General features: G+C 39.9%; 1 protein-coding gene across 1 annotated transcript in view; it reads left to right on the plus strand.

Moving 5' to 3' along the window:
- SNAP91 (synaptosome associated protein 91) overlaps window positions 1-16784 on the plus strand; it is a 72792-nt gene that overhangs the window by 44072 nt on the left and 11936 nt on the right. The window contains exons 16-22 of the mRNA XM_062571047.1: window positions 5948-6055; window positions 6555-6812; window positions 7015-7092; window positions 7199-7270; window positions 7711-7794; window positions 8742-8825; window positions 16447-16584. Of these exons, the coding sequence (XP_062427031.1) occupies window positions 5948-6055; window positions 6555-6812; window positions 7015-7092; window positions 7199-7270; window positions 7711-7794; window positions 8742-8825; window positions 16447-16584 (822 nt within the window). The remainder of the gene's footprint in view (window positions 1-5947; window positions 6056-6554; window positions 6813-7014; window positions 7093-7198; window positions 7271-7710; window positions 7795-8741; window positions 8826-16446; window positions 16585-16784) is intronic.

Genomic DNA, 16784 nt, shown 5'->3' on the forward strand with positions numbered 1-16784 from the left:
AGCAATATTGAAATCCACTGTTGTGATAAGGCATCTAGTTTTACTTGCTCAGCCAGAGACACCTGGATGTTGGATACTATATGGAGCAGGAAGTGTAAACTAACCAATTAGCTTTTTGTTTGCTGTATTATTAGCTAATAGGCTTCTCCGTGTGTACAGCATTTACCTCTGCATATGTCCAACTATAGGAAATGGAAAACTGTGTGCACTTCAGACTGAGGTACATTATGATAAACAGCTAACTAAGAAAATTAGTTTTCAGGTCCACACTTCATCAAGCAGGTATTCTTTCTGTATTATTTAATGACTATATGCTATACTGGAATTTCTGGGGAAAAGAAGTTGTGCTTTGCTAGTTACTGCACTGGAGAGGATGGGCCTGGCAGCTTCTTGCCTCTTAAATGTCATGTTTCTGTCACAGAGCTGTGTTATGTTTTGTTGGCTCTTTACTTGAAATTTGGTATTGAGCCAGCTGAAATTACAGTATTTCAGGATTCTACATTCTGCAGAATTTCTAACAGTAAATTAGAGTTACAGTGAACTTGTATTGGATGCCAAATATGCAGCTAATGTATAGGCATCATTGTTTTATAACTTTTCTTATATATGCTCTTTCCCTCTCTAATGCTAGTTGCTAAACCCTTGGGTAAGAATAAAGTCTTCTCTGTCTGTTGCCAGCTTTCTTCTCACTCTATTGGAGTATAAGACTTCGCAACAGCAAGTCAGAAATGCCTCTGTGTCTTTTCAACATGATACAACCCAGCTTGATGGGCAGACCTTCTGATTTACAAACTAACGTATTTTACTTTGGATTTAAGATTATCTGACTACTCCATTTTCCTAGTTGTCTCTGAAGCTTACTCCCAGCGTGACAGTGGATGTCAAGATTTAGTAATAATTTGCTTGCTGTCAAAATTTAGTTCCAGAACTTTGCTGTATGTTCTCTGTATGGATGTGCTTGCTATCTCTTGCTTCTAAGGACAGAAGTACAGGAGAAGTCTAATACATGCACAGTTTGGCTACAAAGGTGTTTCCTAAAGCCTGAAATTTCCCAGCTAGAGCCTGTGTTCAGGACTGACCTTTGAGATATCCCTAGTGAAATTGCTGAGAAGCCGTAAGAAGGGAGTAGGACTGCTACACTGCTACTTAATCCCTCCTTGTATAAAGAGGTATACTAGACCAAGTGCCACAGATTGAGGCAGTTGAGAAGCAATTTAAAGTTGTTTACTACTTGGGCAGCAGTTCTGACTAGTTAAAAAGTGGTATCTTGAGAAGCTGGGACTTCCTTCCACTAGGAAGTCTTATGTGGGTCGTTATCAGAAGCCTGTGTAATAGAAGTTGAGGCATGTTACTGAGTGAGGCCTGTGCTCTTTAGCATCTGCTCAACTGCATAGCATGTGAAACTTCCAGTGTGTAGACTTTGGAAGGTGAGACAATTTTTATTATAAGACTTTTAAATTGCATTATTAACTTAGCATAGATATATAACCTTTTAAAAATTAAATTGCAGTCTGATGACTGGGAACTACTGTAAATTTTGAAGTGGATTAGAAAAATTCCTTGTCTATTCTTCTAGTCCTACAACAGTAAGATGTTCAATTTTTGGTAGTTCTTCCACTTACCTTGGGACTGCAAAAATGGCTACTACAAGATACTGTCTCTACCTGCTGTGTTTATAAAGTGGCGAAGAGCTGGATGCTTTTAGCATTTGATGATTTAACTGCTCTTTAGACTATTTAGTGACACTTACGAAATCATTATTAGGAACTGAGTTGCCTTCATCTGCCAATGTGTAAAGACAGTTTACCTCTGCAGTAAGGTACCCAAACTTCAGTGACTAGATGTCTTAATTTAAAGAGAATTGTTTTTTGTTGTTTGAATACTGTAAGTCTGTAGTGGGTTGCCTATTAGGTGAGTACTGAATCTTTCTGGAACACTACAGGAAAAGTCAAGGTTTTATTATTTACAATAGCATCTAATTACTAGACTGAAAATCTCTGGTTCTCGAGAAGAAGAATCTCTGAACACACTCGGTAATGTGTGTGATGTGGTAGTGACATAATGCCTTCTAGACACCCACAGGTCCGCCTCTTTTTAAATGCTGGAGTCTGTACTGAACTTCCATCTTCTAGTCTTGGGGGTTTCTTGGTTTTCTTTCTTTCTTCTGAAGCCCCCTCTGCCATACAGATGTGTGACACATCTGTCACTACTGCTTATGCTGATGTTCCTTGTTCCTTCAGAGTTTATGGTGCACATGCAGTGCAAGAGGTGGTACGTTTTGGGCAGACACTGTGGCTATCTAGCCTCTGTAGTGCTAGGCATACCGGCCCTTATCTTAATAAGGGTCTTCAGGTTTGCTTTCACTTTTTGCTGCTTGTCAGTTCTTAGTTGCTGTGCATGGATTTTTGGTGGTTAGGTGTAGTATGGGAAGGAACAAGAGGAGTCATCTAAAGAGAAAGAATGAAAAAAGCCTGCAAGGGGTGGCAGGGTAGGGAAAGGAGGCTGAAAGCTGCAGGGAAAAGACAGACAAGTAAATGAAAGCAGCAAAAGAGGAGACTGCAGCAGTGGGTGTTACTTAGTATTCTCTTGCGCTATGTCCCTGGTCCTTTAACTGATGGGAGTCTTTATGCTTCCGATAACCGGACTTGTAGAGTCTTTAGGAGGAACAGCAGTTCTGCATTACATCCTTGTCTAATACAGACTTGGAAAGCAGGTGAGAAATTCAGGGTTGATCCAGCATAGCTTTTTAAAGGATTCAGTCTGGCTAATGAGCAAGTTTTCAGTTAACTGGTCCAAGCTGAGAAATTCCTTATCTTCTTTCTAAGAGAAATGGGAGTATGTTTCCAAAGTGCAACTGGAATCAGTCCTGAGAGGGAGAAATCTAAAGGTAGAAGAAAGGTAAAATATCTGGAAATGACTTGTATCTCAATAGTAGAACTTGAACATAGTATTTTTGGATGTGTTCTTACCAGTAATATGTTTATAACATAAACAGTGTGAGTAACAAGAAATGACAGATACTGTGCAAATGTCAGTTATTAGACATTGAGATGACATGAATCGTAAGTAGGCAGCAGAACTATGGTTTAGTTATACCTTTAACAAAACTAAAGGCAAAGTTATCAAGACTGTTTTGTCACTTCAGAACTAATGAATGTCTGTTTTAAGCTGGAACATGCTGTTACTGTGCCAATAGTGAAAGACAAACTAGCGCTAATTTAAAAGCAAAGAAGAAATCTCTTTTCTTTTTTATGATTGTTTGCTGGCACTGAGCCTAGTGGAATATTTAGTGTTCACTCAGGTCAAAAAAAAAAAAAATGTAGAGTGACTTAAAAAATACAGAAACCAAAAATATTTTTTCCTGCACATTTTAGTTCTATGATTTTTTTCCTATACTCATGACTTTACGTAAAGTTTCACATATTTGTAATACAATAAATTACATTAAATGATTGTATTTCAGCTGTATCATCATGTGTGAGCAAAATACTTTAGCACATTGATGCCATGGCATCAAATAAAAAGCCTGAATTTATGAAACTAAACAAATCACTTTTCAATGGCATTTATTTTGCTGAAGACAAGACACACAGAAGCACTATTTCAGTACTTCGGAACTTAGAGGTGCCCCTCTTTACATATCATTTCAGTAAGATCTGTTTTTCATTTAACAATTTAACAACTTAAGTGATATGCAGTGCATAATACGTACCAATCACTCCTAACAGATGTTCCATGTAGTATGAACTTGCAAAGGTTTTAGCAGTATTTCTCTAAGTTGCCTCCCAGTCTGACGATAAACTGAACCAAAGAGCATGTACTACTTTATTCTTGAAGCAAAAAGTTAGATTCATTTTTGAAGCGTAAGATGCACAAGTGTAGGAAAGTGGCATAAATTAAGTAAATTCAGTAACTGCTTTAAAGGGAAAAGATCTTTTGCAATGCTGAATATACAGATGTAGAGTTATTCAGCAGTTTTGCAGAACAAAAAGGAAAATAAGCAGTCTAGTTTTTTTGACTAATGAAATAGGCAGTACACAGTTGTTTTCATTTCTGCATGTGATGCTAGATTTTAGTTGAAGTCAGTGCAGGGACAGCAGATCCTTTGAAAGGCTGTGGAAGTCTTAAGCATTAGCTCTGTGGCAAGTTTCAGGAAGGACTTACCTAAACCCTTGGTGTGAACTGTGCTTTAGAGAGTGAGCTATTGAGGCAGGTCTGTCTCTAAGCTCATAGAGTTTCTTAAACTCCTCATGATATTTTTCTGTACAGATCATGGTGTTTTTCTTTTAAATTCCATTATTAATTTAGCTGTTACACCACCTATACTAACCTATAGGCATATGTGGATGGAAATGTTTCTTTTTTTTTTTTTTTTTTTTTTTTTTTGAAAGAACACAGAGTGGCTTTCCATATGAAGGCTAGCCCTGTCAAGCAAAAAGTAATACACATTACTCCATGCATTGTGTATTTGAATTCACAACTCTTCAGTCCAATTCTCTGTTCAGTCCAGTTTCTTCTAAGTGGTATGTCAGTACCTGGTATGCATACAATACAGTGACTTTTGACTGTTTATGATATTTTACTTGGACAACTGCCATCCAGTTTGGTTATTTAACTCTATTACATGAAAAAAAAATAGAATTATATTTGAAATGGCTTATTAGCAGGCCTTTTCTTTTGCTTTTAACTCATTTTAATTCTATTGGACAAGAATAATCAGCTTCCATCTCTTCTGAAGAGATGCATGAAGTTTAGATGCATGTCTTTTTGAGCTTTTTAGATTAACTGGCACAAACTTGTTTTAAAATGGTCATTTTCATTTTAAAATTGAGACCCAAATTAAAGCATGCTAAGCTTTTTTCCTATGCTAGTTTGATAGTGCAATTGCATCATTCCCCCCTACAGAAATTTTTGAACTTGCTATCTTTGAAGTAATAGAAAAATGCCTTATGAATGTCTTAAACCATGACATTTTGATTGCACAATTTCTTTGTGAAGAAAATGCTTGCTTATGAAGATTAGTCCAGATGGTACTGTCCATTAGGACTATTTCATGGAATTAAGAGCTACAGATGGTGGTTTAAGTCTAGGAATAATGCCGTAAAAGTTCAGAGCTTGCAATTCAAATATCTCACTTACGAAGAGGAAACCAAAAGCCAGCCAAACAAAACCCAAGAATTAATTACAGTTACCTTATCTGAATTGGCTGGATTGGTTGGCCTTGATGATGATTCTCAAAGAAATAGAGATAAACTAGTTATGGCTGACCAATAGTTTAGGTCAATGTCCTTGATCTGTCAAAAGCAAGCTGAGTAACAATACTTATGCATTAGACTTTCTGCCTTCGGAAAGATCCTACTGGAGTACTGTTAAGATACTAGTAAGTTCTGTTTCTCAGATATTGTGTGGCTTAAATGCTAGAAATAATCAGAATAGATCTCTGCTAATATAACTGATTTGTTATTCATAACGGCGCTTAAGTTTGCAAAGCGCTGTGCGAGTAAACTCACAGTTATTGATTAATCATACATGTATTGCGGGCTTTGAGCATGCAAATTTAATATCCTTATTAACACCAACTTAATGCCATACCTCTGTCCTTTATTCCTTCATTAGTTGATTTTGGGTAGTATATGAGCATGTTGCTGTGAACCCTTATACAATCAGAATAATGCTTTTTTTTTCTTTTTTTTTTTTTTTTGTTTATGTTTACTGAAATTTCTACTGGCAGCCCCAAAAGCTCCATCTTCAAATCCTATTTGAAAATGCTTGTGTGGGATTGGGGGAGACAAAGCCTATGTGCTGCATGACTTGTCTTGCGGTCAGAGTAACAACATTCATGTTGTATAAGGGAACCTACCTGTGCAATTTAACTTGGTTCTTTTACTATATTTTTCTTCTCTTTATCCTTTTTCCTTTTAATTTCTGTTCTTAAACTGCACCCAAGATGCCTTTGCAGCTTCTCCTGGGGAAGCCCCTGCAGCAACTGAAGGGGCAGCAGCACCAGCTACCCCAACCCCTGTAGCAGCAGCTCTTGATGCATGTTCAGGAAATGGTGGGTTTTAAGTCATTAGATGGTCTCTTGTTTTGCTGTTTTTTGTTAAACTACATGGCAGTGTGTTTTTCTGAAATTTTCTTAATAATGTTCGCAATTGGTCAAAACAAACTTTAGACTGAAGAGCATGTTTAACAAAACTGCCAGTTTCTGAGTCCCACTAACTATGCTTATACAGTAGTGCTAATAAATGATTCTGGCAGTGCTGAGTTTTGTAAGCAGTAATCTGTTAAACTGGATATTCTTTCATCATGTCTCTTATCTTTTTTTTGGCCTTGTCTGCCCTTCAATATCTAGACTCTTCAACCTTTCAGATCATCTTTATTTTGGAAAAACATAAGTAATGCGTCTAGATAAGTAGGCTAGATGTTAGACCAACCTCATTTGTGTGTGTGTGTGTATTTGCAGTATGTGCAGTGCTTGTAGTTGCTTTGTTAACTTCCTCCTTTAATGATCCTAAATATGCATACACATATATTTCCCCTCTCCTTTTTACAAGACCCCTTTGCCCCATCCGAAGGTAGTGCAGAGGCTGCTCCTGAGCTGGACCTCTTTGCTATGAAGCCAACAGAGTCTGCTGTTCCTGTAGTTACCCCTACAACTAGCGCAGCCACTCCAGCTCCTGCAACTACTCCTTCTCCAGCTGCTGCTGTTGCTGCTGCTGCTACTGCTACTACAGCTACTGCCACCACAACTACTGCCACCACTTCTGCTCCCACCACCACCTCCGCTCCTCCTGCTCTAGATATCTTTGGTGGTAATTTTGTTTTTAACTCTTTGATTCTGGTGAATTGATCTGTCAGGAATACAAAATAAATCATTTTCATATGCATGCTGTGTTCTGGACTTTCAAATGAGAAAGCCTGTTAACTCCAAATGTGATATGCAAAAGCTGGAAGTTCTGCTTTCAGTCCTGTTTTTCAAAAATGAGTTAAAGACATGTATGTTCTTGGTCTTAGATTTATTTGAGTCTGTTCCTGATGTACCTGCAGCTCCTAAACCAGATGCTACACCTAGCATAGATCTGTTTGGTACAGGTAAAGACAGCAATTTTCATATACTCTGCTGCTTTGATGCTTTGTTATTGTGTTAACTGACTTGAATGATACTGATTTCTCCTTGACTTTTTTTCATTTCTGGAAGATGCTTTTTCATCACCACCACATGGAGCTTCTCCTGTGCCTGAGAGTTCTCTCACTGCTGATCTCTTATCTGGTGAGTGCTTCTTTTCACAGGACATCCTACAGGCTTCCAGGTTTTCTGTCAAGAGTAAAAATAAGACTTATCACCAGCTTGCATCTTTAAGCTGAAACACCAAGTTGGGGGGTTGTTGATACTTTAGTCACAAGATCAGCAGTTGCTGAAGATGTGAACCATGAAGTGGCTGACACTGAAGCTAAGTGATGTGTATGTTAAGAGAGCAAATCCTTCTCTAAACATAAGGAAATTATTAAACAAGAATGGCTTTTGAAAAGTACTGTGGTTTTCAGTTGCTGTATGAGAGAAGTAGCACTTTCTGTTTGCAGTTCTGAAGACTGTTACCGGAATTTACTGATCCTGTAGTTCTAACTGATGCACCCATGTGGTTTTGAAATATTTAGCTATCATTATTGCCTTGCTGATACTAAATATTGTTTATCCTGTGCTTACTGCAGTGGATGCATTTGCAACCCCCTCTCCTCTACCCACTGCCTCTCCAGCAAAGGTGGATTCTTCAGGTGTGATTGACCTATTTGGTGGTGGGTATTTTTCTTTCCTCACCACTTCAGAGCTGAATCACTTCATTTCAATTACCTTTGCGCTTTGCTAAAGCTGCAGATTCTCCTTCTTACGGCTTTTCTGTGCAGCATTGCAGCTAATACTAACTCATCTGGTTCTTCATATTGCACAACAAATAATGAACTGCAAATAAGCTGTCAGTGTTGCCATTCTTTTGCCATTACATTTGCCATTCTATCTTTAGTCAGTGCATGTGTGACTCTTCACCTCAGAGGTCTAATGAAAGTGTGTTATGTGCTTTCCCTTTCCCCCCCTCCACCTTTGCAACTCTCCATGTTCATATTGGTTTCTCTTAGTTTTGTTTCTCTAAGAAGCTGAAGTTTTCAGGGTGACTTTTCTGAAATTGGATATCTGCATTATAAGATTTCTTTCAGATTTGTCATGGTAAAAATTTGGATGGGCACAGCCAACTCTAGCAGTGTTGTAGAACAGGAATGTTACTTAAAGTAGTGAATTTTCAAACCTTAGTGAAATATCCTTCTAAAAAGACTTAATGTGAGTCTGTAAGTTCTGGCTGGAATTACTCCAGCCTTTTATTTAGTGCTTTCATCTCCAAAGAGCTTTAACTCTCTAGCCTAAAACCATGTTTTTTGTATGGACTTTCTGAGAAGAGGCCCAACTAAGAGGACTTGCAAGCCTCACTGATTGGTATTGATATCATCCTCTTCCATGTTGCACTTGCTTATAGAAAAACAGATTTCTTTGATGTGCTGGTGTGATGCCTCTCCTCCTTTCCCCCTGAGCTTTGTGTCTGTGGTACTGCTCTGCCAAGTACTTTTATTTTTTCCGTCTGACAAATGAAATGGCTATCCTATTGCCATCTTTTGTTTAAAATAAAAGTGATGAATGGGTATATTTAGTCTTGAACTCTTCACCTTTTCTTGCTGCCTTCTGGAATTCCCTTTAGATGCTTTTGGAAGTAGTGCTTCTGAACCCCAGCCCGCAACCCAGGCTGCTTCTAGTTCCTCAGCTTCTGCAGACCTACTGGCTGGTAATAAAGAACTTTTCTTTCTTTTTCTTTTTTTTTAACTTGCCATTTATGTGAGAAATCTAAGAAATAGTCTTTGTGAAATCCTGTGTGTTCCTTGGATATAAGTAGACTTTTGCAGTGGAATAAAATATTGTTCAGAAGCTTCCTTAATTTTTAGACTTTATGGCTATTGATAATGGAAGCATTGTATTAAGTGTACAGACTAGCTTCCTAAATAATCTTTATTGCATGTTTTTCATTTTCCTACCTCCTACATGTGCCTTATTTTTCTATAGTGTACTGAATGAGGGTATTCAGATGAAGTTTCTGTGACTGATTGCAGCAGTACTTAAGCAAGAGAGTATTCCAGGTTGTGCTGTTTATTCCCCACTGATAACTCATCTTTGTTTCTTGGTTGATTTAATTGAGGCAGGTTACACACTTACCTGTTAGAAGTTTGAATGAGTGAATTAGCAACTGTCTTGCATTTAGCCAAGGAGAATGGGATGAGAGGAGAGAGAGAGTTTTGAGCACAAGGCGCTGAAGTGATATAACCTCTCTTCTTATACTGGGTAGGATGACACCCCTGCTAGCGCTGAATGTGGCATCAAACTGTCTTAATTATTTTGAAGGCTGAATATTCGTATAATTCTAGTCTGCATCCTACAGCTGGAGCAGCTTCAGTTGAATTCTGTTTTTGCCATTCTCTGAACTTTCTGCCACACCACATACTTTAGTGGCTATAGTGATTTTGCTAAACAGTAGTGACTCTTCCCTGCCCCAAATTGAAATTTGTAGAGAACAAGACCCCAGCATGTCTTCCTCAGGTTTAAAGAAAACTAGACCATTCCTGATTTGAGAAGAGACTAGGTAATTCTTTCCCATGTTTCCAGAAGGTGAATTTGTCCATAGGTTGTCTTTCACAAGCTAGAAGATGATAGAAGGCTTAATATCATACCTTTGTGGTTTTAATTCTGGGCTGGAGTAGAAGTCTGCCCTTCATGCAACTATTAACTTTTCCAGCTGGGATGGACTATGGCCTCATTTGCTGCCTGTATGTCCAAAAGTCTCTCGTGCCAACTTACACTGTATCAGAAGTGTATGTTTTGCCTTCCATAAGCTCCTGAGAGATCCTCCATCGCGTGAGAAACACATAACTGAAGTGAGACATCTCAGGATTTATGAGTTGCTTCAAATGGTGCTTACATTCAGAAACCATCTCAGAAGAGAACAATTTTGCTGGTACCTGGTCTATCTTTTGGTGTTTCCTGTTCATGCTACAAGAAAGTACAAGTGTTCTAGAGAATAATTTATATGTCTGTTCTGAATCTGTCTGAATACCAGCAAGCCAGCTACTTAAAGTAGGATAAAATTTGTAAATGTATGCTAAATTTTAGTAGAGACTGTTTCTGGATCTTAAATTAGAAGTCCTTCTTTTGTCTTAACAGTGCTTCTGTAATTCTGTGCATTGGTTAAACAGTCTATGGATAGCTTTAGGATGGAGATCAAGCTTTAATCACTAGGTTCTGAAGCACCATACCAGTAACTTTGCAAAGAAAATACTGGCTGCTACCCTTTGTGGTTGTGAGTGTTATTAGGGAACTGAGTGCAGAGATCTTGTCAAGAAGCTAATCCAGTTTATGCGAAAATCAGAATATAAAATGTTTTCTGTCCTGATCTGTAACTGCAATTAAGCTGTAGTAAGAATTATATTGCAGGTGGCTTAAACTTCATCAGTGTGCTTTGAGTCATATTAAGTTAAAACCTAAGTTGCAAAAAATGATGTCATAAGTCTAAAATCTCCAGCAAACCTGCTTGTCAGAGTGAATAGATTTTTTTGCTTGTATGCATTTAAAATGGCTATGACTAGGTTTGAATCTCTATTTGGCAGGCACAGAGTCTGTAAACAGCACAGCATATTGCTAAGCATTTGTTCACCCTAGATAATGGCAGATGTATAGCCTGCAGTATAATTCAAATTTAAATTTAAGATTATCCAGATTTCGTATGGTGGCTGAAGGCTTGTCCTTCATGGTTAATGAATGTTTAGTCATTCTAAGTGTTTATATGCATAATATTACAAGTATACTTACTAGGCATTGTTGTCCTAAATGCACTGCTGTGAAATAAGTAGCTAAACTATTCTTGGCTCACTTAAAATGTTGTAGGATTTTTTCATATGCCTCTAAGCCTCTCAGTAGACAAGAATAGAATTATGCTGATAAATATGATAGTCTTTAGTTCTTTTCCCCTTCTAGATCTCTGTATTTGATTGCATGCGTGCATATCCCAGTATGTACTCTAATTGGGTGTTCTTACAGGAAACCTTACTCTAATGTATAAGTACAAGGAACCTCAAAAGCAGGCAGTTGGGGATGTACAGACAACACATCTCATGAATTTAGTTGCTGCTGTTTCTGCATACTCGCTCTGGGTCTTGTGCAAGTATTAGATGAGTAAGAATTTAATCTCTTAAAGCATTTTCGTGGCTTCTGTGCCTGATGTTGCTGTTACAGTGTACAAAACCTATGGCCTTAAGACGAATCCTGATGCAAAAACTTTATTGAAGTTGTGGAGGATTCTCTCCTGTGGCTGGAAAGACGGAGACTTTGTAAGGTTTTATAAAAGCTTACATAACTTTTGAAACAGAATCTTATAAATTGATAATCATGTCATCTGCTGCTGCTAAGGTCCTCATTCTGGCTTGGAAAATTGAATGCCTCTAACAGAATAGGATCTTTCAGTGGTAGTTCTGGTGCTTTAGGATTTGCTGGAGTCAGCTGCCTTTATTATCACCATGTTTTGTCATCTCACTTCTGATTTGATTCTCTGGAGATTAGCACTATTTTGCAGGTAGTGGAATACATGGAGCTTTCCCTTGGGAGAGATGATGAAGCAAGAGAGGACATATGCTAAAGATCAGAGGACAGAGCAGCACTGGTGATGTAGTAGCTGTCCACTACTAACCACCTGATCAAGAAGAGGAATTAGAAGAAGCCTTTTTTAGGCAGCTGAAGAAAGCCTCACTATCACAGGCTTTGGCACTCATTGGTGACTAGCACAGTATCAGTTAGAAGGGCGATACAGCCAGCTGTAAGTAATCTAGGAACTTTCTGGAATGTATTGGAGGTAATTTCTTGATGCAGGGGATCAGCAGAGCAGCTAAGGCAGATGTTCTGTTAGAACTGCTACTTGCAGACAAGGAGGTTATAAACTGAAGAAGAGCAGATTTGGTTTGTTCAGAGACCTGCTTGGCAGGACCCTATGGGAAACTGCCTTGGAAAGCAGAGGGGTCTGAGAGATCTGGCTGATCTTCAAGGACAGCTTTCTCCAGGAAGAACAGTTCATTCCAACGTACAGAAAGTTGAACAAGTGTGGCAGAAGACCAGCCTGAACAAACATGGAAATCCTAACTGAACACAAACACAGAAAGGAAGTGTATGGGAGGTGGAAACAGAGATGGGCTACTTGGGACTACAAAGACATTGCCTGCCCATGTAGGAATGGAGTCAGGAAAGCTCAGCTGGAGTTGAAACTAGCGAGGGAGCTGAACAGCACAGGAAAGGTTTCCAAAAGTACATTGGCAGTAAAAGGAAGACTAAGGAGAATATGGGCTCAGCGTATGGGGAACTAGTGACAAAGGTCATGGAAAAAGCCAAGGTACACAGTGCCTTTTTGCCTCAGTTTTCACTACTAAGGCCTATCCTCAGGCCTCCAAGATCCCTGAGCCTCACTAGCTAGGAGAGTTTGAGGAAATGAAACAGTACCCACAGTACAGGAAGGTAGAGTTAGGGATCACTTAACCCACTTAGACATACACAAATCCATGGGACTAGTTGGGATGCATCCAGAGGTGCTGAGGGAGCTGGCTGATGTCATTGTGAGGCAACTCTATCTTCTTCAAAAGGTCCTGGCAATCAGGAATGTTTCTGATGACTAGAAAAAGGCAAACATCATGCCCATCTTCTGAGAAAAGCAAGTAAGAAGGTTTCGGGTAACTGCAGGCTGGCCAGCCTCACTTATGTCCCTGAGCAAGTTCTTCATAAAGCCATTTGTAGGAACTTTCAGGATTTATAAATGAAGCCATTTATAAAGATAGAAAGGACAAGAAGGTCATTGAACACCCAACATGAATTTACCAATGACAAATCATGCCTGAACAATTTGATTACTTTCTGGGTTGAAGTGACTAGCTCTGTGGGCAAGGAGAGGTCAGACTTGTCCCAGTCCTTCTTTTAACCATGAGAATGGACAAATACTAGAATGGGTTGCTCGGACAGATTGTGGAACCTCTATCCTTGGAGGTGTCCAAGATGAGACAAGTCCTGTAACAATTAGACCTGTTGTGGACAGGGAGGTTGACTGCATGATCTCCAGAGTTTCCATCCATCTAAGTTATTCAATGACTTACTAGTCTTTCCCGCTCACTTCAGGAACATGCCTTGGAGAGCTGATGACTGCTCTCTGGTCCTAGTATGTTTGTCCACATTCTGATTAAGCAGCTGTGATCATGTGGCTTGCTACAGAATAAGGTTTGGGTAACAGGATTTTCTTGATGCCAGAACCCTGAGGTGGCTCTGATAAGCATGAGGAAGCTCATGCAGGCTTTTGGAATGTTCTTCAGTTGAATATGCAGGAAAACAGGCTCCTCTGTTTCTCCCTGTTCCTTATTCCCTGGCTCCAGGCAGTGCAATTGGTCAGTGTCACCTAAAGGGACCAGTTTAAGTTATGATCTAAGTGTTCTCAGTCACTGCCCACAATGTGGCAATTGTAGCTGGGTTAGTTGGGTTTGCTGCACTTTTCGAGGTATGTCTTGGACCAATTTATTTGTTAATATAGGTGAGGCATTCTGCAGCTAAAGCCCCTATTCTGATGGTACAGCAAGTTGCTGGCATAGTGCCCAGGTTCCAATGAAAGCACACAACTCTAATCTCTCTGCTGAGGATTTTGGTTTGAAAAAAAAGCTGAGGAAAGATGAATGAAAGAAAGGAAGACAGGAATTAGTTGGCTGCTCAAACATGAGTTGCTCAAACTATCCTACTAAAGAGATAAAGTGGTGATAAGAGCTTAATATAATTAGATAATGGGTGATCAGGAGTAGCCAGCATGGATTCACCAAGGGGAAATCCTGCTTAACCAATCTGATAGCCTTCTGTGATGGAATGACTGGCTGGGTAGATGAGGGGAGAGCAGTGGACGTTGTGCACCTTGACTTCAGCAAGGCTTTTGACACTGTCTCCCATAACATCCTCCTAGAGAAGCTCAGGAAGTGTGGGTTAGACGAGGGGACAGGGAGATGGATTGAGAACTGGCTGAAAGGAAAAGCTAGTAAGGTCATTATCAGTGGCGTGGAGTCTAGTTGGAGGCCTGTGGCTAGTGGTGTCCCCCAGGGCTCAGTATTGGGTCCAATCCTGTTCAACTTCTTCATCAGTGACCTGGATGAGGGGACAGAGTGCCTCCTCGGCAAGTTTACTGATGATATGAAGCTGGGAGGAGTGGCTGACACACCTGAGGGCTGTGCTGCCATTCAGAGAGACCTGGACAGGCTGGAGAGCTGGGCGGAGAGGAACCTCAAGAGGTTCAACAAGGGCAAGTGCAGGGTCTTGTACCTAGGGAGGAATAACCCTGAGCACCAGTAGAAGCTGGGGGCTGACCTATTGGAAAAACAGCTCAGTGGAGAAAGATCTGGGAGTTTTGGTGGATCACAGGTTGACCATGAGCCAGCAATGTGCCCTTGTGGTCAAGAAGGCTAATGGTCTTTTGGGCTGCATTAGGAAGAGTGTTGCCAGCAGGTCGAGGGAAGTGATCCTGCCCCTCTACTTAGCCCTGATGAGGCCTCATCTCGAGTCCTGTGTCCAGTTGTGGGCTCCCCAGTACAAAGAGACATGGCGCTACTGGAGAGAGTCCAGCGTAGGGCTACGAAGATGATCAGAGGGCTGGAGCATCTGCCCTATGAGGAAAGGCTGCGAGAGCTGGGCCTCTTCAGCCTGGGGAAGAGAAGACTGAGGGGGGATCTTATCAACGTGTATAAGTACCTGAAGGGAGGGTGTCAAGGGGACGGGGACAAACTCTTTTCAGTTGCCCCGTGTGACAGGACAAGAGGCAATGGGCACAAACTGAAGCACAGGAAGTTCTGCCTGAGCGTGAGGGGGAATTTCTTCCCTGTGAGAGTGACGGAGCACTGGCACAGGTTGCCCAGAGAGGTTGTGGAGTCTCCTTCTCTGGAGATATTCAAGGCCCGCCTGGATGCAACCCTGTCTAACATGCTCTAGGTGACCCTGCTGAGTAGGGAGGTAGGACTAGGTGATCTCCAGAGGTCCCTTCCAACCTTACTGATTCTATGATTCTAAATAGGTGTTGTATTTGGTACTTTATTTCAACTTTATCACTGAGTAGCGTACTTCAATATCCAGGTGTCCCCCATGTGAAAAGAACTGTATTAATGTTGGATAAAACTAGAATTTAAAATGTTGCTACAAATCAGAGACAAAGGTCTGAAGGAGGAATTTCAAACAGGGAAAAGTGTAAGCTTCTACGCTTAGGCAGCAATAACTAGCTGTTAAATACAGAAAGTAGAATGCTAAGGCCGCAAATTCTCCACAAAGAATCTTAGGGTAGTGGTAGGATGCTGGCATGGCAAAGTCTCATTTTCAATGAGTTGTGGCAAAATAAACTTTTTGATAAAGGGGGAAAAAAGAAGTTACAGCCTGCAAGATGTGCAGAGTGATATTGCTGCTGTATTTGCATACAGTTGACATGGTGGCCTCAGATCTGAGCCTTGTAATGCCAGGAGACTAGACCATCTGGGAAAAACAAGGGTAAGACACTGAAAATGTGTAGCAGTCTTAGTCATCACTGTCAAGAAGAGATTGAACAAGAGGACTGGCTTTCAGACTAAAGAGAACTGAGAAGGTGTCATGTATCTGATTTCTTTTTGATAGTCTTTACACAATTTCCAATTTAAATGGTTTCCAGAATCTAATATAAATAACAAGGTTAAATTACAAGGGAGATCAAGTTTTATAGCAGGTGAGGGAGGGATTTTAAGAATAGGATGAGAATGAGTTGCTTTTAGGTTAGAGAATCGCTGTTATTAGGGATTGTTTATACTTTTATATACTGTCAATCTAACTGTGGAAGGGTGGGGGCAAGCAGTACGTGATGACATCTTGGCCTGGAGGACCAGGGTACATTAAGATGGTGAGAGAGGCTAAACTAAACTGGTAAAACAATAACTTCTTAATTGGAATTTTTAGTTAGTTGCATCCATAAAACTGTCATCATAGGCTTTTTCAAGCTAGTCTTCTATTTCCCTTTGTTCCAAACTAATTCTTATTGTTATGTTCAACATATGAATTTACTCGCCTGAAACTATAGTATGCAGTACTGGAAGAATTGTACTTTCAACTGTTGATCTGCCTCTGCAGAGAGCTGCAGATATCTAGATGATAAACATGGTATTATTAAAAACCAAACATTGATTTTTGGTTTTTAAAGTGCATTGTAGTACTGAGCTCTTTAAAATGGTCTTTAAAGCAAGCAGCTTCTCTATCATGTTGCCTTATTTATTTTATTTTTTTTTTAACACAACCCATCAAGACAGACTCTAATGTCCACACCTCTCTTATGTGACCTTTTCAAGGCTTTGGAGGTTCCTTTATTGCTCCCTCTCCATCACCATCCCCAGTCACTCCAGCTCAAACCAACTTACTACAGCCTAACTTTGATGCAGCTTTTGGAACAACAACTCCAACGACTGGAAGTTCATTTGATGCATCAGGTGAGCCAAAGGTTTTTTTTCCTGTGAGTTTCCTAGTATGTGTTATTTTTTAGATGAGTTAATGACATCACATTTGGGCTCTAAATACAAAAGATAAGTGATTTCCCTGTTTCTTCTCTGTTGGAAGAGCTCAAGATTGTGTTTAGGCTGGTGTATGCCCAGGAGCTCTCTGTACCCATTTTTTATTCTATCATGTCAGT

Source organism: Rhea pennata, chromosome 3, assembly GCF_028389875.1.
Source record: "Rhea pennata isolate bPtePen1 chromosome 3, bPtePen1.pri, whole genome shotgun sequence".
NCBI lineage: Eukaryota > Metazoa > Chordata > Aves > Rheiformes > Rheidae > Rhea > Rhea pennata.